General features: G+C 37.8%; 1 protein-coding gene across 2 annotated transcripts in view; it reads left to right on the top strand.

Moving 5' to 3' along the window:
• Positions 1-216: 216 nt before the first annotated feature.
• Positions 217-24,498, top strand: part of Col5a2 (collagen type V alpha 2 chain) — a 130,042-nt gene continuing 105,760 nt past the window's right edge. For both annotated transcript variants that reach the window (XM_036173707.1, XM_036173706.1), the window contains exon 1: positions 217-539. In XM_036173707.1, coding sequence (XP_036029600.1) covers positions 449-539 — 91 coding nt within the window. In that variant the 5' untranslated portion in view covers positions 217-448. The remainder of the gene's footprint in view (positions 540-24,498) is intronic.

Below are 24,498 nucleotides of genomic sequence, written 5' to 3'. Positions count from 1 at the left end.
AATAGGCTTTCTTTAAAAAAAAAAAAAAAAAAAGAAAGAAAAGAAAAACCACACACACACTCAACAAAAAGAAATAAAAGTTTGTCTCCGTTTTGCTCCATCTGCGCTTAAAATCTACAAGAAGTAGTGAAAACTCCAGACGCAGAGCGCGCGCTCTGATTTGGTTGTTTACCATCAATCAGACGGTTGCTTGGCAGACACTGGATGGTTATGAGCCTGAACAAGCTGAAAGGGGCAGGAAACGAAGTGGAGGCAGCATTCTTCCTATTTAAAGCTGCATCGCTTGAAAAAAGTTTTCGCAGACTGTGCCGGAGCTGGTGCTGAAACAGGCTGAGGCGGCCTGGGGGCTGGTGCTGAAAAAGAGCCCCCAGCGGAATTCAGGGTGCTGCAGTGACCTCAGTATCTACTCTTCATCCCCAGGAGGACCCATGTCTCATATTTAGACGTGATGGCAAACTGGGTGGTAGCAAGACCTCTGCTCATTCTCACTATTTTATTAGGGCACTGTGTCTCAATAAAAGCCCAGGAACAAGAGATTGGTGAGTTTGCCTTTTGCTTTGCTTATGGTGTTTATGGCTTGGTTTGGGAACTAGATGGAATGTTAAGTAAGCTTCAGGAAGAGCCTGAAGAGGAGATTCTGGTTTGAAGTTTGAGAAGGGGGCTGTGGGATTTGCACCTGGGAAACGGCTTGACTCTGGAGCTTCTGTGCCTGTCCTGGCAGAGTAGGCTCTGACATCCAGGAAGAGCCAGGATCAGATCAGTATTTTTGCCTGAACCTAAGTGTGGGATGTTTAAAAGAAAAGAAGAGTGCTTAAAACGGAGCCCCGAAGGCACTTTTAGTTCCAGTCAGTTGTGTGGGCTGGCGCTTTCTGAGCAGGGAAAGCCGCCGCTGCAGAAGCTGGGCAGGGTGGAGTCTTTCCTGTGAGAACTTCAGCAGCTTCATGAAAGTCTTTGTTTAGAAAAAAATCCTCTGCGGCAATTCTGATAGCTTGGAATTTCCTTTGTCTTGCTCCTCACAGCCTCATCCTCCCTTCCCAACGTTTTCATCTGTGATCTGAAAATCGTGTTTGCTTACTGAGATAGAGTCAAGTTTATTTCTCTATGACAGAGACTGATAGAAGCCAGATTTCTTAAACTGCGGTATTTTCCCACCCCACTGACTTGGTTATCCGGACAGTGTGGTTCCCGGGTATGAGGGTGGGGGGTGGAGAGGGTGGGGAATGGCTGAAGGCAGGAAATCAGCATGCCTTATATATAACTAATTTGGCTTGGAGTATTGATAAGGACATTTGCCTTAGATCCTTGTTTCCTTCTTTCTTTCCTCCCTCCTTCTGCTCATTCCCTTTTCTCTTTCCTTCCTTTTAAGGTATATCTTGCTTGGGTCATGTTGGTAAGCAAAATGGCAGGGCTATTATGGAATATTATAAAAAACAACACAAGACAACAATGAAAACAACTGGCTCCATTGATTATTAAATCCTTAACTTTCGAGGGTTGAAATGCCAGGTTCAGGCGTTCTCATCTGCAATAGGCCAGCATACATCTGAACCATTGCTAGCACTGAACTCAGTCTTTAACTTAGCACACGTGTTAGTATGTCTGTTACCGTCTTTTTCATGTGTGCACCAACGCTTCTCTATACATTTGTCTCCCGCCTCCCTGTATTTTTCCCTCTAAAAATGTTTAGAAACTGTGTTTAGCAACCATATGTTCTAGAAAACTATAAGGAGAGAAAGGAAGATTCTGGAGATGAATTTCAAGTCTGTCATAGTCCCATAGAGGGGGCCCTTTTCTAAAACCTTGAAACTTTTTAAGTCAGTTTCTATGTTTCAAAAAGTGAGGGAATTTATAAAAGGTGAGACTTAACATGTTTCCTCACAATGCCACGAAAAGTATGCGTTGCTTGTAAATGCAAGGACAGAGAAGTTAGGAAAGAGGAGAACAAAGAGGTGTTAGGATAACAGTAAAAAGTCTGATGATCAGGAATCTGCTCGCTCCCCTCCCCCACCAGTGGGCCAACTTTAAAATGTCCTACAGACTTCATTCCAACTTGTATTAAAATTATGTGCTTAACTTTTGTAAAGTGTGGAAGTAATGGACTATGTGCAGATGTTTGAGAGTCTTGTAGGGTAGGCCAGATACTAAAAACCTTCTAAGTCATCCCATTTATTTTGTAGGTGCTACTGGAAAAAAAGAGGTTTACTTTTCTCTAATATTCATTTACATAAATTAAGAATATGAGGTTGGTTCAAAAACAGTTCTGCCTCCGAACCAATCTCTTTTACACTAGTGTCATTAAAAGGCAAAGAAACTTAAGCCCCAAACTACAGGTTTTTACAAAGAAAATAAATTCTCTAATAGACATTGTGGATAGCAATTCAAATAGATGTGATAAGAGTTAATTGCAGAAAAGTGTATGTCTAAGTAAGGATAGTATTTGTAACTCAGTAATCTAGTGTATTTGGAGCTACTTAACTTACACTCCCTTTCCATGCATACATGGGCACACATTGATATTGTGTGGACACTTGTTTTACTTTATTTCCCCTGTCAGATTCTAGTAGTTCCATGTAATTTTAGTTTTTGAGGAAGAGTAAATGTGGAGAATGCTTTACTATTAAAGAAAAGTCCAAGGCTTGCATGTCAAGAATATACAAATTTCAATTTGTTGCTGTAAGTAGCATGGATAGTACTTCCTTTGTGTTCCTTTGAATATGTGTTATATAAAGATGGCATTATTTGTAAGTATATACTTATAAGCTTAGCCTTTTCTTTTGTTAGTTTAAAGTATAGCTATTTTCTTTTTGACTGTGGAATATGACATGTAAGCACAGTGTCAGCCTGACAGGAACACATATGGATGCTAGGATAGAGTAAATAAAGTTTTAGACATTCTGGTCAAAATAGAACCGCTCACTAAAGTTTAAAGATTGATTTAGATTTTAAAAGTTTGTTAGAAACTAAAAATGAAGAGTTTTGGAGTTAAGCTAACTTTAGTTGAAAGTAATGTAGCCAAAATCAGAGCCAAGATGTTAAAATCAGCTTTTCGAGATCTCCCCCCACACCCCATCCTTCCTTCTGGTGTGTATGGTGTAGGGAGGCTTTGGAATGTTCCACATTTGTTTTTTTGTAAGAGAAAAATACTAGGCCATTTACAGTAAAATTTTATTTCCAAATCAAAATGTAACATCTAGAGAGCTGTGCACATTTTTGTTATTAGCACTAGGCATACTTAACCTTAGAGAATAGTCTTCGGTATGAATCATTTTATTCAACACTGCATGAGTTTTAAAGAAAGAAGTTTCAGAAGGGAGTACATACTGTGAACTTCAGTGCTTCCAGAAGCTAGGCATGCAACATAAACAGTGATGCAATAGTTCTGTGTATTAGCAGGGGATGATGGGACTTGTGGAGAACTGAAGACACATGCATGCCCACTTTAAGCATTCCAAATTAACATTTTTTTTTAGAAAGCATTGCACAAGCCAAATTTAATATGTCTAAGGGCCAAATCAGGCTCATGGATTACAAATTGTCAATACCCGTGCTACAACCCTACACTGAAACTTGATCCCAAGCTAGCTTTAAACTAGCAAGAGAAAAAGTGCACACAGGTGTTTTTGTATTTGTTTTTGTTTTTAATATTGGGGTCTCTAGAATTTTTTTTTATGATATTACATCTGTGATTTATCTTGTAGGAATACAGACAGGAAGCATTAGATGTGTGAGACTCAGCAGTACTTGGATGATGTTATTTCAAAGGAGGTACAAAGGAACAGAGGATGACTATATCGCTAAGATATTCACATTCATACATTGTTCTACACTCACTACTATTTATTTTAGAGTGCTTCATGTGTTAGAACACAGTTGCAATCAAGAAAGCTATAACAGACACTTTTTTCTTATGCAAAAGAAGCTCTCAAGTAGAGTGAAGAGGTGGTACGTTAAAAATATAGGTGGGAACTCAATCTTTTTCTCTCTCTGTTCTTTTATCCCTAGTATATAGTCATTGATTTTACAGTCCTTGGTGGCTGCTAGAGATCCAGCAATTGCATGTAGTTTCCTAGGCATCTGGATAGAGAACAAGAAAGCCATGACTCTACATTGCTTAAATGAAATCCTTCATGTCTTCAAAACATTTAAACTTACTTATGGTTGGCTGTAATTTAGGCATATGGTCACACAAATATGCAAGAATGGGTGGGACTATGTTGATCTTTAGGTGGACCATGATGGTACAATGCTCTGCTACTGAGGACACTAGAAAGAATTGTCTCAGTGGACAAAATACTTGAGTGGTGCACTCTGGGTTCTGCTCACTTCTGAGCAGACTGAAAAGCCAAGAATACAACAGAAATGTGTGTGTGTAATAAATATATAATTTTTCTCTAAACCACAGGGAAGTATCATTCTGAATACTTCTCTCTCTACATGGGAGGTTAGAGAATCTTTTATATTGACCAGTGCAGTGTGTGATTTAGTATTGCATAAGGGGTCACCCGCAGATCTGGTTACTGACACACCTTTCAGGTCTTATCCTTTTTAAATATATCTAGTAAGGCTGAATACGGTCTGAGAATCAGACCTCTGTGGATGACCTTTGTTCACAGTGGTGAAGCACTATGTTAAGTCTTTGACCAGCCTTCTTCTGATATTGATGTGGTATGTAGCCTCTGTCCACTAAAGTGTAAACTCTGGGACTTTGATTTCCAGGTTATTCATTTTACTTGTAAGGCTGACTGAAGTTTGTTGGCAAACCATTATAAATTTAGCATCATTTGAGGAAAAGTAATTCAAAACCTAACCTCCACATGGTGCTAGGTGACTAATTCTGCTATACAGAGGACATGTATAATTTTGATATATTTCCTCGTAAATGTGAGTTCACCTCCCATCCCTCCCGTTCCCACATTTTACATACTTGACACTATCACCTCAAGCCTGGAAGAGATTATCGTGACCATCCCAAACATGCATTCAGTGCAAGAGACTAAAACAGAAAGAGGTCTTGTCTTGAGAAGGTGTGGCAAGGAGACTGGAATTGGGCTAACCCGACATGACAGTACGAAATCATGCTAACCATACAGTTTGTTCCATGTCAAGATAAATCATGTGTCTTTGGCCTCATGGTGCATATGCTAGGGTTGGACTGGGGACGTTTTAACCTAATGTTTCTTGACTCTGAGATCACAACATTGAGAACTGTATGTTTTCATATGAGGGATACAATAATGGTAAGAGGAAACGGTTAGAACTGCTAGTAATTAATCTATCATATAAATATCTATCATATGGTTATAAAAACAAAATTTATCTTAGCGGTAATTAACATTCTTGTATGTACTGTTCTCATTGATTTATTTTTGGAGAGCAGGATATGACATGAGATATTATCAATTTACTGAAAAATTGAACTCTTTGAACTTTTTTTCCATGGGTGTGTACATGTTCATGTGTGTGTACTTGGGTGTGGGTACACATGTATGTGGAGGCCATAAATTGCCATTAGGTGTCATCTTTTCCTTCTCAATTTTACTTTAAAATTACTCTGTGTGTGTGTGTGTGTGTGTGTGTGTGTGTGTGTGTGTGTGTTTGTCTGTACTTTGTGGGATTGGTTCTCTTCTTCCATTTTTATGTGGGTTCTGGAGATAAAGTTAAGGGAGGCAGGATTTACCAGATGAGTTCTTGGCCTTCAATTTTATTTTTTATTTTTCAAAGATTATCCATTTATTTTTATTTTATGCATGTGTGTGTGTGTGTGGTGCCCTCAGAAGCCAGGGTATCAGATTTGGAAGTGGCATTCTAAGTGGTTGTGAGCTGCCACATGAGCACTAAGAACCAAACCTGGGTCCCCTGAAAGAGTGACAAGAGACCCAGCCCTCTCATGCCCTGTCTTGTTTTGGACAAAGGGTCATTCACTGGTTTTCTAGAATGGATAGCCAGCAAGCCTCCTGTCTCTGCCTCCCCTGTGCTAGGAATTCAACCCAACTTTTTATGTGGACATCATTTATCCTAACCCAGGTTCTCGTGTTTCCATAGCAAACACTTTATCAACTTGCTATCTCTATAGTACCTGATCATTTTACAACTAAAAAATTCCCACTAAAATTAGAATAATCAGAAGGATACAGACAATTTCCTTACCTTTAAATATCTTCTTGTGTCAGTTTCATATAAGACTGAGAGCTGCACTCACCATGTCCCATGTACATCGGGAGCAGTCAGCTTTGTCTTTAAGGTACAAATGTATGGGGTATTTTTATCTTGTCTTAATCTTTATAAATAAGCTGTACTTCAAATGAAATTAATGTGGATCCATATTCTACTGAATTTATTCAATAAGGAGAAATCCAGTGAAGCAATACTTTCCTAACTACTCCTTGCCTTTTAGGGAGAAATCATTCATGTCAACAACGTTAATAAATTAATATAAATACATTCATGCAACTTTATAAATTCAACATTTTGGTGTAATGTTCAAATTGAAATGTTTACTTTTCACAGCTTAGATCTAGGAAGAAGATAGCATCATGGTTTTATTTCTCATGTCTTTTATGTCTTCATTCAGAACTGTGGCTTCAGTTTTTAGATGAGAACAAGCATGCCATGGTCACTTCTCAAGGAGAGTCAGCCTCAATCCCTCTACTGTGTATAAAAACTGTGCTCTGGGCATTGCTGTGGCTTTGCAACCTTCCAAGTCCTTCATTGAAAATGTCAGGAAATAAGACACAGCCTTGCAATTGGATTCTGGAGCTTTAACTAAGGCACAGAATATGAACATTTATCCCAGTCATGATAGATATAAAGCTCCAGCTTCATAATTTTTTCCTTCAAACAAATCTTAGACTTTTTTGAAGTATTCTATGGATTTTTTTTTTTTTTTTTTTTTGGTTTTTTGAGACAGGGTTTCTCTGTATCTTTGGAGCCTGTCCTGGAACTCGAATTGACAGAGATCCACCTGGCTCTGCCTCCCGAGTGCTGGGATTAAAGGCGTGTGCCACCACCGCCTGGCCTTATTGTTTTTTTTGTTGTTGTTTTTGTTTTTGTTTTGTTTTGTTTTTTTTTTTGTTTTTGTTTTTTTTTTTTTGTTTTTTTTTGAGACAGGGTGTCTCTGTAGCTTTCAAGCCTGTCCGGAAACTGACTCTGTAGCCCAGATTGGCCTCATGTGCTGTGCTGGTTGGTCTCAATCATGACCTCTTCAACTGCTCCTTGCTACTGGCTCTTTCTTCCTAGTCTCTGAGCAAGTTCAACCATCTCTCAGAACTCCTGTCTTCTTTCTGAGCCCAACTGCTCAGTTGGGTTTTCTGTCTGTCTCGAATCCCTCCTGTGCCTCACTTTTCCCACTGGACTCTGACTTTGGACCCTCCGATCCATGTAAACTAGTGCAGTAAGGAGTAGCTGATGCAGTAGGAATATCTGGTGCAGTTAAGAATAGCTGGGGCAGTAAGGAATAACTAGGCCAGTAAGGAATAGCTGGAGCAGTTAGGAGTAGCTGGTGCGGTAAGGAATAGCTGGCACAGTTAGGAATAGCTGGGGCAGTTAAGATTAGCTGGTACGGTTAGGAATAGCTGGGGCAGTTAGGAGTAGCTGGTGCGGTAAGGAATAGCTGGGGCAGTTAGGAGTAGCTGGTGCAGTTAGGAATAGCTGGGGCAGTTAGGAGTAGCTGAGGCAGTTAGGAGTAGCTGGTGTGGTTAGGAATAGCTGGGGCAGTTAGGAGTAGCTGGTGCGGTAAGGAATAGCTGGGGCAGTTAGGAGTAGCTGGGGCAGTTAGGAGTAGCTGGGGCAGTTAGGAGTAGCTGGGGCAGTTAGGAGTAGCTGGGGCAGTTAGGAGTAGCTGGTATGGTTAGGAGTGGCTGGGGCAGTTAGGAGTAGCACACACACTAATCCAATGCCCTCTTTCTCCTCAGTTTATAAGGCCTTTCTCCTGCACTAATACCACTGACCACTCTAGGCTTTCAGAAAGCTAGTTCTCTGAAGGTTTTCCCTCTCTTCCCTTTAGTTTTTGTTCACTCTTAGGTTTCCCCCTTTTCTCCCACCTAGTCTTTTTTCCTTGCTTATTGGTTCTATCATTTTCTCCTGCCTACTCCTTTGTTTCCTTCTTTATTGGTTCTGTCAGGATGTTGCCTTTTCCGGTCATCCAAGAAGTTTCCACACTTTCAAGAGTTTTGCTTGGTGACTAATGCTAACTCATAACTCGCCCACCAATCCCATCTTTCACATGAACTCTGGAGTACATGTCTAGACACCAAGAACCATTTTGAGTTTATGTATCTAAAACTCAGTTGACTATCTACCCTCCAAGAATGGGCTATTTTCTTACATAGTACTTATGTCAGTTAATGGTAATATCATTGTATCATTCAGTCAGTGAATTTCCAACCGGTCACTAATTTTGCCATTTTATTTACTAAATATTGCTCATATACAACTCTTACTCACTTTTATTACAAATTTCTCAGTTCAAGCCCTTATCATCCATCCCTGGGTTACCAAAATAACATCCAAATTCATCTTCTTGTCTCTCTTGTGGCCATTTCCTATCAGCACATAAATACACCTCCTTTTTGCTGGTACAATCCAAAACTAAAGGTAAGCCTGTTTTTACTTTCTAATTCTTCCACGGGAACTCATAGTTTGAAGAGACAGCAATGGTCGTGTTTGTTAGCTTCTATACATTCTTAATGTGACCTGCCATTCTTCACCTCACAATAAAGTTACTTGTAGTTCTCACCCTCGATGTGCTTGTCCTCGCATGTGCCTGTGACCACACACACACACACACACACACGTGTGCACACACATGTATACACATACCCATGTACACACATGCACACCCACTCATTCCTTCTTTTTCCAAACCTCTGCTCTTAAGAGTGCACTGGGTTTTACTTTTCTCTTAGTTGAGCCCAGTGTTCCTCCCTTTTTAATCTCACAGAACTTAACTCCCTGCATCAGCTGTATCTGGAGAATTTCTTCCCTTGTGTGTATTCACCTGTTCTTGTAAGATGAAATGTTATTTTTTAAAGCTTATGTTTACCTCAGAATTTTCCAACTTGGCAATTTATTCTGACTTGTGCATTGTAACACGCTTAATATGTTCTACTGATTATCAATACTCTGTGTCTTTTTTCTTCAACTAAAGAATGTCAAAATTATCCCACTGACTCTCAAGGCTCCTGATCTCATTTCCTCTATGCAAACAGCTATAATTACTTTTATTTATGTTAATATCACGTGGCATCCTTTCTCAGGTCATTACAGTATTTTAGTTGATTAGTCTGCAATGATTAACCTCTTTCATATCTCTATATGTTCTCTAAGTGGTTAGGTGTATTGATGCTAAGTCACTGTCTTTTGAGAAACAGAGACCATACCATGAATTCATTTCATGTTTTTTTCCTTTTAGTAAATCTTTGTTGTTTTTTAACTTTTAAAAATTATATTTGTGTTTTAATTTTACACATCAGCCATTGTTTTGAACTCAGCCTTTCTGAGAATATCTTTTGCCTGTTCTTCATCTCCTTGGGGAACTTGCTGTGTCATGACTGATACCTTTCTATAGAACCAATAGGTATGTGATAGTTATTTTATGCATATATAGTAGTTTAAATTTTTTGTCAAAATTTCAAAAATATTACTACTATTACTATTCATTCAGTTGTGAATGAACTGAATGCAGATTCATGATTTTCAAATTATATTTGCCAAGTCTTGGAAATTTTCTTCACATTCCTCAATCTTGGTTTCTTTATACACAAAATTATAATAATATAATTTACTTCAAGTAATTAATAGGATGGCTATCAAGTATATATGTTATCTGGTTATCACTTGTGTCCTACTAGTAGTAGCTCATAAGATGATAGTTATCATTATTATATCGATAGTAACAGCAGCCAAAGTAACAAATGCTTGTGGTGCTTTTAAGAACAAAGATATTTGTTATGGAACAGTTGTACTCAAAGAGATAAAAACTTAGCATTAAAACTCAAAGTACAAGTTTTACCTACTGCATATCTAAAACCATATCATTAGTGCTTATATATGCCAAAAGACTTTCTTAAGCCGTCTGTGTGTGTGTGTGTGTGTGTGTGTGTGTGTGTGTGTGTTCAGATAGATGGGCTCAGATTTAAAATTTCCTCGTAGTTCCCACCTTTAATGGTCATCTTTTTAATGCCAAGACAAAAAGCAAGGAAACAAAGAGGCTGCCCAGTGAGCTTGTGCCAGGAGGCTGCATGCCCTCCTGGTGTGCACCCTCCTTCTCTTGGATTGTCTCAGAGGCAAGCAAGCCAAGCATGCTCCACCCATATCCCAATGCCACTCTGTGTCTCTACCAACTCAGTCTGCTTCAGCGTTGATTTTCTGAAAATATGTAAAAAATACCTCAAAAGTCTCTATGGAAAATGCGAAGCCAACTTTCTACCCTGCCTTGCTCTGGGTTTACATTTGCAGTAAGAGTTGTGGCTTCATGGCACAGGGATGTACAAGGCAGCTCCCGGACTCCCTGGATGTAGTAGCGAGTTGAGCATCTTTCCCAGACGCTGCAGTGAGTCTCTTCATTCTCCAGTGGCTGCGAATGCCCTTCACTTCCTCCACTCCAGGAGGTTGGAGTACTAAGCAACCTTCTGACTGCAGGACTTTTCTTGCTTCTCAGTTCTACAGATGTAAAGGAAACCACAACAGCAATCAACAACATGATGGGATTAATTCAAGAGAGATTTGGATAGAATTTTACTCAATAATTTGTTACAATGAAATTCTTTTATTTAATCTGAGATATCCGACATGGTTGTTCTCTGCCCATCAGCTTTAAGTTTTCTTATTATGTAGCTCTGAAGATATGGGGGTGGTCTTATAGCAAATATACTTTACTTTAGAGATACTTTTCTTACTTTCATTACCTGTTATATGTTTATTTGCTCCTTCAGTAAAAGAATCTACCAGGTCCATGCATGTTAATTTCAAAATATTTTTAAAGCCTCTTCATTCTCAATTTTCCAGGGCTTTATCTTACATAAGTAACAAGTTACAGTTTAATTCTGAGAATCATGTTTCTCATGTAGTACTAAAAAGGTTTAGTTGAAATTTATTATGATAAGATGGATGGTGGACATCTGACTATCATGAGAAAACAAAATGATTTCTGGCCTTGGTTTGAGAAATAAAATCTCTCTGGCATTTGATCAGAAAACCTATATTTTCTTTGAAACTCCATTTTTTTTCCAGAAGAAAAATGGCTATTTCAAGGCAAATGAAAATACCCTGATGTAATAATCTTTTTTTTTTTTTTTGCAAGAATTTGTACTGAAAACAAAAAACAAAAACAAGACAGAACAAAACCAGAAAAAGAAAAGAAAAAATTATCTGAGGTCAATGAAAAAGGAACAATGGAAAGTTCTACTAAGGAATGTATAGTTAAGCCTGAAGGTGCCTGTCTTAGTTGAGTGTCCACTGCTGTGATAAAACACTACCATCAAAAGCAACTTAGGAGGAAGGGTCTATTTGGCTTACAGTCACAACTCATTGTTGATGGAAACCAAGACATGGACAAACACTGCTTACTGCCTTTCCTGTTGTCTTGCTTAGCTTGCTTCCTTATACAACCCAGGATCACCACACACACAGTGGGCTATGTTGTGTCATTTCAATTTTAAAAAAAAAATGCACTACACACATGCCCACAGGCAATTTGATGGGAACATTTTCTCAATTGGATTTCTTCTATCCAGGTGTGTCTAAGTTTGTTCAAATTGACAAAGGCCAACAGCACAGTATCATAGTAGGATGTATTTTTGGATGGTTTTAGAAAAATTTCTTGGTCGCTTTAATCTTTTCTTATTTATTTTTTAATATGACATTTTATTCATTCACAATCTATACATGTGTACATTTCTGTCATTTCCTTCTTACTCTTTCCTTCAATCCCCACCCCATATCCCCTTTCAGCTCCATACTCTTCTTATTTAAAAAAATATAGCCCAGTGAGTCCAATGCGAGTTTCCTACATTGATGTATGAATGTATAACCCTCCACTGGAGCATGTCTGCACAGCAGGGGACCATGACTCTAAAGAAAACCCATCTTTCCTTCCATAGCAGCCATCACTGCCTTTAGCTCCTCTGAGAGGTTGGGATTCATAAGCACCTCCATCATCCTTGCACCGCCATTAGCTCCTCTGGTAGGGTTGGGATTCGTAAGACCCTCCTTCATCCAAGCTGGGATGTTGACTGGCTTGATATGGTGCAGGAACCACAGCTGCTATAAGTTCATGAGTACAACAGTCCTGTCATGTCCAGAGGACAGTTTTGCCCCAATCATCGGCAGTCTCTGTCTTTTACAATCTTAAAGCTCAGAGTGCTTTCATTATTCTCAGAATCTGTTAAGTTTGCTAAAAAGGGAAATGATTGGAGTCATTTCAACTCTTTTTTTATAGAATCAGGGCAAACTGTAGTAGACTTCATCTAAGATGAACCAAAGAAGACACTCCAGGTTCCGCTGTGGATATTTGTGTTCATATAATTAGAGGATGACGGAATGAAATTAAATTAGTACAATGTATGATATTTCCATACAATTGACATGTAAAGTGTGCATCATACATTTGGTAAATATGCAGCTCACCTTAACTGCCTCATGTTCCTGACATCTGTTCCTTCAGTGGAATATGATAGAACTGTGATTCTCAACTTTCCTAATGTTGTTTGTAATCCTTTAATACAATTCCTAATGTTGTGATGACCCCCCCCAAGATTATTTTCTTTGCTATTTTGTAACTTTAATTTTGCTACTGTTATGAATTGTAATGTAAATATCTGTGTTTTCTGATGGTCTTAGAAGACCCCTATGAAAGGGTCATTCAGACTACAAAGAGGTCCTGATTCACAGTTTGAGAACCACTGTGCTAGAAGAAAGAGCAGGTCTAGTTCTTAATAAAGAAAAAAATCAATTTTGATATACATGACATTCTAATTTAGTTTCATTTTTCTAAAATGGGAAACATATTTTTAATTTCCTCTAAAGGAAAAATGTTCAGAATTTTGATCCCACATTTACATTTGCCTTTCCAGGGTCTTAATTTTGTGTGGGAGCTACCTCTTTGTTTGTTTGTTTTGTTTTTGAGACAGAATCTCACTACATAGCCCTGGCTGTCCTGGAACTCACTATGTAGACCAGGCTGGCCTGAAACTTACAGAGATATGCTTATCTCTGTTTCCCAAGTGCTGGGATTAAAGGCGTGTGCCGCTACGTTTGGGTGCCATCTTGTTAACCTTCTTAAATTTTACTTCAAATTTGAGGCTCTCCCTCATAGCTTGACCTCCTATCAGAATTGCCTGCTATAGTATTTACTGATATACTACTCTGCAGGGAACTACTATGCTCCACATGTCTCCTCGTTATTGCTTAGTGTACAGATTGAGTAAGTTTTTCTTGTAATGTGAGCTCCATATACAGCCATTTGGACTTGAAACATTTTCCCAATATTCTCTGGCTGTTAGAATGTGCTGACATTTGCCTCATTGTCTTGGCTAGACTCTAGGGCTCATCTCTGGAAGGTGAATTTCAGTTTGCCATAGATGCTCCATCCTTGTCAACAAATTCCCCATCAGAACATTGCAATCACCTCAATTCTATTATGACAGGAACTGAAGATTTAAAGTTTCTCAAGATATAGACCTAAAGTTGCCATATCAGACATGCCTCAGGTGAACTGGTCAATGGAATTGGGATTCGATTCCCAATAAACAAGTCCTTACAATGACTTCTGAATGGGTGTTCCCAAGTCCTTCTTTACCTCTCTGCCTGCACTGCCTTCCTTTTCCTACTGTAGGTGATGGAAAGTTTTGATTTGTTTTTTCATTCTGAAAAATCTCAGCAGCAAGATTCAAGTCACATTTGAGCAAACTCTTATGCTCCTGTGCAGTCTGCAGTGAGTGGAACTCAGGAGAGAGGGTTTAGAGAGCATTAAGTCCATGGAAAGAAGGTACCTCTGAGAGATTCAAGCAATTCTGATCGGTTGAGTGAGATAGCTGAACTGAAAGAGAATAAAATGTAAGGTTCCATGATACATTTTTCTATTTTATAACCAGACTTCAATTTTTCTGTGAACAAATTGTAGCTTCCTGTTAGAAGGTGGAATCTACCGTAATCATTACTCTTCCTTATGGATGTCTCATCAGGAAGCTTGTCTCAAAACTAGTTAGCTCTGAGATCCTGTTTGTAGCTTGGCATCTCTTTTTCAGTGGGTTGAAAGTGACTTGGAGCAAAATAGCAGGCAAAAATCCCCAGCAATCGGCTGAGTGTTTACACGAAGGCTCATCATCTCTTGGGCCTGTCTGCCTTCTGGTGTATTTTAGGACTCTGTACAGATGGAAACATGCAGTTAACGGGATGAGAGCTTCAACTAAACAGGCTGTAACTTTCTTCCATGAATGAATTGTTAAAATAATTGTAATGAAAAGCTTCTAACTTCAAACTGGACCAGGACACAGGAATTCTGCATTCTAATTGCAGCTCTGCCATGGGTTCACTTAGTGATTTTGTGGAAGTGACTCAAATTCTCTGGGCCTCAGAGCTCTCTTCAAAGCATGTGGTATAGTATTGTTAAACTCTGAAAGCCTACAATAACAGAATATTTATGTAAATTTTCTTTACCTAGGTCAGACTAGTGTTATAATATTTATGAGTATATCATGCACAGTTTGGTCATTGGGACTATAATGCATATTTTCTGTGGGTGACATATTTGTGTCCTTTTAAATTAGGGTTTAAAGTTTTGATCCAGGTTTCCAGTTATTTCTTGGAGGATGTTTGAGTTATAGGTGCTAATTTTCCCCAACAACATAATGTACCTATTAAGCTGACAGTTCATCCATAAAGTCGTAGCAGTAGTCATATAGAACAAGAAAAGGTGGAAGGTAAAAAGAGAAGAGGAGGATAGAAAATGGAGGGTTTAAAAGATGGAAGGAAGCGTTATTTTAACTGTCTGTGGAACCTTGTCTGAAGAGCCGGCCATAGAACTGTCATTTCTTAATTTCTCATTTTTCTTTATAATAATGTTAATTGGAAGGTATGAAAATGTTCAGTCTGAATATGGAGCTGTGATTCACTGTATTGGTATTTCATGAGCCCAGAACACTTCAGATCATGCTGTCTGCCCTTCTTCCATTTCTGTGTTTCTCTCTCCCATTTCCTTTCTTCACAAACCGTGAATAAAATATGTGAACATTTATGTTCCAGAGTCCTGCTGGAATTTCACTCTGAGACATTCTAAGCAGGAAATAAGACTGAATGACTTACTGACAGACACACAAATCTTCTCTATTAAAAACATCTCTACATTGTATTTCTAGTTCATGTGCATGAAATGTTAAGATTAAAGTCTGGTAGACAAATTGCAGGATCAGTCTTGTTGTCTAACAAAAGGTGAATACACAAAGAAAATGTAATATGTATGTATAATGGAGTTTGATTAATTGTTATCTTTTTCCTTATTTACATCTCATCATATTTCAGCCATAAAATATAAAATTATGTCATTTGTAAGAACTTAGCTGGAACTGGAAATCAACCATGTTAAGTGACTCTCTAGAATGCAAATATCATATTTTTTCTCATATAATCTGGAACATATATAAATATATTTGTGTATAAATGAATGGTATGCAATTATTAGGAGGACTATTGGAGAAGAGGAAGGGGTGGTGGGAGAAGAGAGTGAACAGGAAAGGATGACAGGCAGTGAATATGGTCAAAGTGCATGGTACACTTTAATAAAACTCAACCCCCAATGCATCCATGCTAAATTAGAGACTACAGAAAGAACACACTGCTACCAGCTAAATGGACTCTGCAATGAGACATGTACTTGGCCATCCAAAAGCATGTGAATATAATTTGCCTTTTTTAGGGAATATAAGTCATTGTATCCTTAAAATTTGGTTATGTGAAGTTTTCTGATGGCTTTCCATCACATATCCACAAGGTTAAGGGACAAATTAAAATTTCTAGATATTTGGATATATTCAAATATATTGACTTCTGAACTAACTTTGTGTAATAACCATTTACATTTTTATAATTAACTGATAACTAACTCAGGTAATTTCTCTTATTTGCACACTACTTTTTCAACGTAAGGGCCTCTTGGATGTTAGTGAAATGAGGAATGTGATCTTTTAGGTTTTCCATTGTATTAGTATAATTTTATACTAATGTATAAAGAAATGTTTATAGTGATATTAAGATATTATGAAAAACAAAGGACTATGATTTAATTAAGAGTTCATGAAATTCTTGGCTTGGAAATGTTTAATCTATATGTGATGATGATAGTTTCTATCATAAATATAATATAACATAATTTTCCACAAATAATTCATTACTATGGTGTCAGTCATTTCTCTTATCTATGGGAATTACTGTGATGAGTCTCAGAATTGCATCTAATCATTATTGAGCAATTATCTACAATACTTGCAATTAAAATTCAGTAAATATTCATTGGGTATCTACTATGTTTTGGTTACTATGCTAGATTATAGAAATGCTATAGTGTGTAAGACATGAACTTGTCCATGAAGAGAAAGAGAGGTAAAGGCACAGAATAGGAATGTTTAAAGATTAATTTACTATTTAAGTAAAAAAGAAATTATAATGTATGAATATGTCATATTTTAAATAGTTTATAATCCTAGTGATTTTATTGATGCTAAAAATGTTGTCTTTAAGCCAACACATACCAGAGGGAATAAGACATTTTGAACAAACCTTTGGCAAAGATTTGGTTCAAATAAGAATACCACAAAATATTTATTTCCACTGAAAAATTAGCTCACATTTTTACTTTTTCATCCAAAGCACATTACATTCCAGTCTCTCTTTTACTGGTATGTATGACAGACATTTTGAGGTAGACAATAATCTAGATGGGAATTCCATTTGGTAGATTCTGCTCATTCAGGTTGCAAAGCTATCCAGCTATCACCTCCTCAAGCAGATAGCAGGGTCATGTTGTGTGATTATTATTGAAGACACATTATTATATATATTCTTGTGCCTTTTATATATTTTATTTAAATGTTCTTAGAAAGTCCTTTAGTAAATGTTTGAGAATCTTCGGTATAACTGTTTGGTATTTTTGCTTTTGCTTACAGTTAACTCTATTTCTCTCTCTCTCTCTCTCTCTCTCTCTCTCTCTCTATATATATATATATATATATATATATATATATATATATATGTGTGTGTGTGTGTGTGTGTGTGTATGTGTGTGTGTGTGTGTGTGTGTGTGTGTGTACACTGGTGTTCTGCCTGATGTATGTCTGTGTGAGGGCATCAAATCAGATCCCCTGGAAGAGCATATAGTGCTCTTAACCCGCCCATCTATATATATTTTTAAGGCTTATTTGTGTGTGTGTTTGTGTGGGTGCATGTGTGTGTGTGTGTGTGTGAGAGAGAGAGAGAGAGAGAGAGACAGAGACAGAGACAGAGACAGAGAGATAGAGACAGAGATAGGGACAGAGACAGAGACAGAGAGGAGGACTATAGATGTCTTCTATTATCTTCTATTTCTTTGAGACAGAGTCTCTCTGTGAACCCAAGGCTTGCTGCTCTCCACCTCAAAATTCTTTTTTCATTGCAGCTTTCCAAATTCTATAATCATAAAGCCCATCTCTAAATTCTCCTTTTGGAAACTTTTTCCCAAGTGTATTAAAACATGCACCAATAACAAAACCTTTTAGGTCTAAAGAGATGACTCAATGGCTAAGAGCATTTGGTGTGCAATCATGAGGACAAGAGTTCAGATGCCAGCAGCCATGTGAAAGCTATATATCCTGTACATGCCAGAAACCCCAGCTCTCAAGGGCAAGAAGATGGGAAAAATTGCTGGGACTTTCTAGTTTTTAGACCGAGGTCAACTGGGGTACATAATAAGACACCATCTCAAAAAGCAACTGATCCTAACAATCACCATAGGAACAACAACAAAGAAGAAAAAGGAAAGTAATTTAATAATCAAATAATTTTAGTATGGATTGTATTTGGAGTACCATTTGTGCCAAAAACATCATTTAGGAAAAATATACATGTATAAAATAGTTCATGATGTTTTTATACTATGAAATATGTTTGGCTACTTCCTTCAACATAGCAAGCATGTTATCCATCGTGATGGATAAGATACACAGAACTGTAATCATATTACTAATTGCTTAGACTGAATTTTTCATTTTCTTTCCATTTTTCAGTTACTATGGCAACTAATCTTCAACTGTAATTCCACTACTTCATTGTAAAATTTTAAGTGATTTATTACATTGTATACTTATTGTATTCCCCAGTGAGAATTAACATCGTATGTTCTGTTGGTTGATTTAGATGTTTTAAGAGATAATGTGATTTTACATTGTGAGTTTAAAGGAATTTATAGTAGATAAATATTCATAAAAACACATCTGAGAGACACTGATATTTATGTTAGGTACTCAAAGGAACTAATCTTTTATATAAAAATACCAGTTGAGATATTATTCTGCTTATGTAAGTTTACATTTCACTGGTGCAGCCTCTTTAATAAGGAAGGTTAACTAGACACTTGTAAAATGACTTTATGAGGGTAAGACCATGGATGTATGTCAGAAAACCAATATTCAATGTTTTGAAGGTTTGAAAAGATTCTATAAAGAAATAATATAGAAAAAATTTAATATTTCCCTGAAAGTGTAATATAAATTACTGTTTTGTATTCTTTTATATTTTAAATTATCTAATTCTCAAAATACATAGCCAGAAATTATTTCTTTAAAAATAAATTTTAGAGTTAGGGAGATGGTTCATCAGACAAAGTGAAAAGATAGGTCTGTAATTCCAGCACTCTGGAGGCAGAGCTGGTTCCCTGAGGTAAGCTGGCTAGCATGTCTAGCTTGAATTGGATGATCTCCAGGCTCAGTATGAGACCCTGACTCAAAAAAAAAAAGTGGAGTGTGATTGAGGAAGAGACTTGATGTCATCTTCAGGCCTCTATGCATATACATATGTGCACATACCTGGCCACAGTCTTGTGTCTGTACAGGGGAATATGCACATATCCAACACACATATACACAGTCAAGGGAGGAGTGAGGGAGGGAGAGAGGAAGGGAAGGGAGGAGAGGGAGAGAAATTATTTTGGCTCTTCAAACATGTTTAAATTTGGCCAGGCAGGGGTGGTGCATGCCTTTAATCCCAGCACTCAGAGGAAGAGGCAAGAGAATCTACATGAGTTGGAGGCTAGCCTGGTCTACAAAACAAGTTCTAGTACAGCCACACAGAGAAACCCTGTCTTGAAAAACCAAAATATATAAATAAATAAATAAGTAAATAAGTAAATAAGTTTAAGTTTTATTGAAACAAGATGTTTTCCTAGTCTAGGCTGGCTGCTTCTCACTCCTCCAAGATTTACTCATTTTTATTTTATATGTAGAAGTGCTTTGCCTGAATATTTGCATATTTACCATATGTGAGATTGGTGCCCAGAGGTCTGAAGAGGGGATCTAAGTCTGAGGAACTGGAGTTACAGGCTGTTGTGAGCCACCATTTGGGTGTTGGGAACCAAACCAAGCAAGTGTTTTTTATTGCTGAGCCATTGCTCTAGCTGCTAGGCTGTTTTTTTTTTTTTTTTTTTTTTTTTTTTTTTTTTTTTTTTTTTTTAAGCTCATGGTCTTCTTGTCTCCAATTCTTGAGTATTTGGATTACAGGTATGTACAACCATGACATGTTAAAAAGGAATTTGAAAATTAATTTATTCAGTAAATATTCACTTATTGTGTGTACGTCGCAGATGCAACCATGTCTCTTAGGATACAGTAAAGAGGAAGTCATGAGCACACAGAATCTGAGATTTACACTAGAGTGGGCATGGATGAGTCATGTCCACCCTTCAATCTCTGTAACCTGTGTATATACTGCCTCGTGTAGAAAAGGAAAGCAACATTTATTGAAACCATGGCTGCCCACAATGGACTTCCAGATGAGCCTGGATTAATTGGCTAGGCCTCCTGGGGAGCACAAGGGTGCATATGAAGGAAAGAGGTAGAAGAGATGCAGTCTGGAAGGAAGACATCAGAGCCAGAGGGAGATTTGAAGGTGCTGCTGTTCCTCTGACTGTGACAAGAACAAGAGGAGTTTGGGCTTCTTCTAAGGAACTAGAAAAGACCTCCAGAGGTACAAGCCTGTCTACACCTTGATGTTAGCCTGATGAAACCCATTTTAGATTTCTAATGTCAAATCTATAAGTAATATATGTTATAGGCTTTTTGTGCCATTCAGTGAGTAGAAAATGGTTACAGCAGTGATAGGAAATGAATATAATAATATCAAAATGAAAGTGAGACATAGGATGGCAGTGTCAGGTGGAATTGCCTGATCTGTAGGCCTTGACAATGGGGAGGAATCATCAGTCAGAGATATATTTGAAGCTTCTGGAAACTAGAAAAGCCAAGAAAATGAGTGTTTTACTCATCCTTCCCGAAGTAATGCCAACTCCTTGAAGTGCAAGTGACACCTTTTTGGTATTTCTGACTCCTCAGACTAAGTGTTCTTGTTTAACTTGCTGTCTATGGTAGGTGATTATTGCAACCACCAGAAATAAGTATAGAGATATAGTTAATAAGTGAATAAAATAGCCATGTATATTATTTTAAAAAATACTTCAATGTAACAAATGCCCCCAAATGGATTTAAAAACTGGGTAGATGTCTAGAATCATGATGTCAAATATAATCAACTAACAACATGCTGCTATTTAAATTTAATTTAAATTAATTACAATTTCAATTATAGTGTAACTAGTGGCTCCTGTATTAGTACAGACATTAGAACTTCCCATCATGACAGAAATGGTCTCGGTCAGTGTCATTCTGAATGTGGCACAATTTTATAGAAGGTAGATCCAGATAAGAGGGGGAATCAGACATGAGACAGACTAGTAAGACAGGTGCAGGAACAAAATGCAGAATTATGAAACAGATAAAAAAAGACGCATGACACAGCATATCCTAAGCTCATCAGAGTGCTCTAGCAACACAGTTGTTATTTTACTACTAGGTAGTGGCAACTGCTCGTTCATTCACTTACCAAACATTTACTGACAGTCTATTCTAATACTGCATTTTTGCCTGGTAAACACATACACAAAAGTAGATGTGCACAGGACTTAAAGTCAAGTATAGTTAATTATTCTCTTGTAAAATTATCGCTCTTTTTGATGGTTTCAGAGGCCATTGGTTACAACGGTAGAGGGCAAGTGACAGTCAAGTCTACTTTGGTAGCAAATAATGGATGCAGGGTTTAAAGAAAATCTGCTTTGTGGTTCTACTACCAAGTACATTTCATTAACCACATAACCTCTGACAAGATAGTAGCCAGGCATGTTTTCTTTGGTTACTATGGTAACGTTGATGGTTATGGGGGAAGATAATAAGATAATATAGGAAAGTGGAGCACACAGCAGTAATGTAATGAACTTGGGTGCACACTGACATGGAGGCCCACTTTCTTTCACTCCATGCAACTCCTGATTACTGCTCTCTTCACTCAGGTACACCCCGTGAATACCCTCTCAGGATTCCTCACATCTCGCTTTGTGTGTGTCCAGTCCCTCTTAGGTCAGTACTTCACATCCCTTTCGGTTGTTCTGGCAACATACTTCAGTTTTCTGTAGCAGTTGCCAAAACAAGCATTTGAACATCTGGAAATCATCCTCCATCACTTTCACCAGTAAGATGCATTTGCCTTAAAAGGTAGTTCCCACACAGACCCCCTGAGATTCCACAGTACCTTTGGAGAACAGCTTTTCAATATTTCCTGGCTATGGAAAGTTGCTATTCACTGACTACACACTTTGGCACTTTCTATAAAAATTAATAATAACATTTTATAAGTGAATGTTTTATTATCATCAAGTCATATTTTAAAAAAGAAAATTAAAGAACAAAAAAGTTTACGTGGACTCTCACACAGAGTCTTTAATCTTCCTTAAGGAAGAAACCTGCATCCTGGTGCAATTTCTTATGCTCGCTGATATGAATAGGTGAAAGTTATTGTCATTAGCTGCAAAATGTGATAAAAATGAAAGCATAGCAGGAAAAATACACTTTCAAAACCGAGTCTCCTGTTCCTGGAAGAAGAACCCACAGTTTAATGGAACACTGTTCATTTTCCAAGGCAGTTGCTGACTCCTATGTGTGCGACCTCCGCTACCGCCCTATGTGTTATTGCCAGAGTTGAACAGGGATGTGAAATGACCAGAGAGACAACTTTGGTACTGTGCAAGTGGCAAGCCCCCAGCAGAGCAGAATTTCTCCAGTTTCTCTCTTCCTTCATTCTATCAAGAAGAAAATAGTATTGTAGTGCAGCTCTCTACATATCAAAATGGAAGGTAACGTTGACAGGGTCTGCTGTTTTATTTTTAGTCAGATTGACTTTCCATGAGATTTTACAAGTCTCATGGGCAACTAAGTACTCTCTTGGGTTTTGTATCGGGATTATTTTCTAAAAGATGAGAAGTGCTAAAATAAAAACCTATCTTTGATTAGATACCTGTAATGACTACAGTGCTTCTTTCCCCCTGACATTTTTAAATGTACATGTGGACTTTCAAATGGATACAATTGTTGTCCTGAAGTAGTCAGCCTGTGCCAACCTGCCCTAGGTAAATGAGTGTTCATCTAACTCTACATTTTTGTGAACCTTTTCCCTTTTTTTCTAAATTGTTTTGATTGTGCCTTTCCCCTTTACAATGCTCTCCACTTCAACTCTCCATAAAATAAAGACTTTTTGGCAATCTCTGTGGTAACCCTGGTCCCGGTCCAGAAAAAGCCAGGCCCTTCCGAAGAGTCAGCCTCTGCAGAGGTTGGAACATAAAATCCCAATTCCTGTCCCAGCTATTTTCACAAGGGGTGGAGCAGTAGGGCCAGGATGCAAGGCAGGGATCTCTTATAGGGAGCTAATTCCGTCCAGAACTGGAGCAGTGCATTTTCCCAGAAGCTTTTCCAGTGTTCATGATGAGGAAAGTTTCATTGTACCTTGACTTTTGTGTAATATTTACTGTCTTGGATGTCCATACTCTTTGACCTGCTAATGTACCCGAAGAAACAACAGAAAGCTAAGCCAGAAGATTTTGGAATCTTTTTTAAAAAGGTTTATTTATTATGTACACAGAAGAGGGCACCAGATCTCATTACAGATGGTTGTGAGCCACCATGTGGTTGCTGGGAATTGAACTCAGGACCTCTGGAAGAACAGTTGGTGCTCTTAACCTCTGAGCCATCTCTCCAGCCCAGATTTTGAAATCTTGATCTGTGGTCTAGAAATCACAGACCAGTGACCTTACTTATATAGTGCTTGGTGTTAGAAACCCCAGCTTAAATTTTAGCTCCATCAAGCACTAGCTAAGTGATCCTGTATTTCAACCTTACACTTAAATCTCAGGATATAGGTCACAAACTGCAAATAATAATGGTAATACTGTCTTGGGATTAGTTTGTAGTATGCCAGGAGTGGTATTGTGTATGTTTGTGGTATGTAAGCAGAGGGTATCAACCCTTCTTAGTTATGCACTGAGAATATGGAAATTCTGCTCATATCCTGGTTATTTGATTCTTCTTACTGATTCAGGAATAGGGACTGATTCTTTTTATTTTAAAGCTCTTGAGTAAGAAAAATAGTGTGACGTGTTCCTAGTGATGTAACTAGCAAACTCTTAGCCTCAGACATTCAATTTGAGATGATCTCTATGCTTACATAATTTCTTTGTCAAAAGCAAAGAGGCTTTTAAAATAAAAATGGCTTTCATATCATTACTCCAAAGAGAGTTTACCAAAGCTACTTAGAACTATGAAATGTGTAATTAGTGGAAGAATCTCAGTTAATGTTGAATTTTAAATAATTATGGAGACTAAATTTAGAGGTCACCCTCGTGGTCTTTGTATTTAAGATATAAAGAAAAGAGTTATGGAATAATGTGTGTGGGTTTTATGCATTTTATTTTCTGGCAGTTTGAAGATGGAACCAAGAGCCACGCACATGCTATGGAAGAACTAGATCACTTAGGTACAGCTCCTGACCCTGTTGCTTAGATTTTGTAAGCACAATTTGATAGTTCATTTTGGGTGGTGACTAACTGAAATAGGACCTTAACAGAAGTGATAGGTACATGTCAGGTATCCATCCAGTCTGCAGGGTCCTTTACTTTTCTCCTGAAGCACTTTGTGTCTCCAGTTGTGAACACAACAGAAAGCCGGTAGCTGACAGTTTCACCGTGAGCTTTTTGTGTGTGTGTAATCTGTAGTCTAGATTATGTCTTCACCATGAAGACAACTTCCCTTGGCATTATGGATTTATTTGATATAAAGTACCAAGCCATTTGTAACCAACCAACCTTAACACTCTTTGACAAAGCTTATTTTAGTTAAAAGAAGATGCATTTTGGAAGTATATAAAGGAGAGAATATGGGT

Source organism: Onychomys torridus, chromosome 23 (genome assembly GCF_903995425.1).
Source record: "Onychomys torridus chromosome 23, mOncTor1.1, whole genome shotgun sequence".
Classification (NCBI taxonomy): domain Eukaryota; kingdom Metazoa; phylum Chordata; class Mammalia; order Rodentia; family Cricetidae; genus Onychomys; species Onychomys torridus.
The sequence above is the reverse complement of the archived record's forward strand: the minus strand, read 5'-3'. Positions and strand labels throughout refer to the sequence as shown.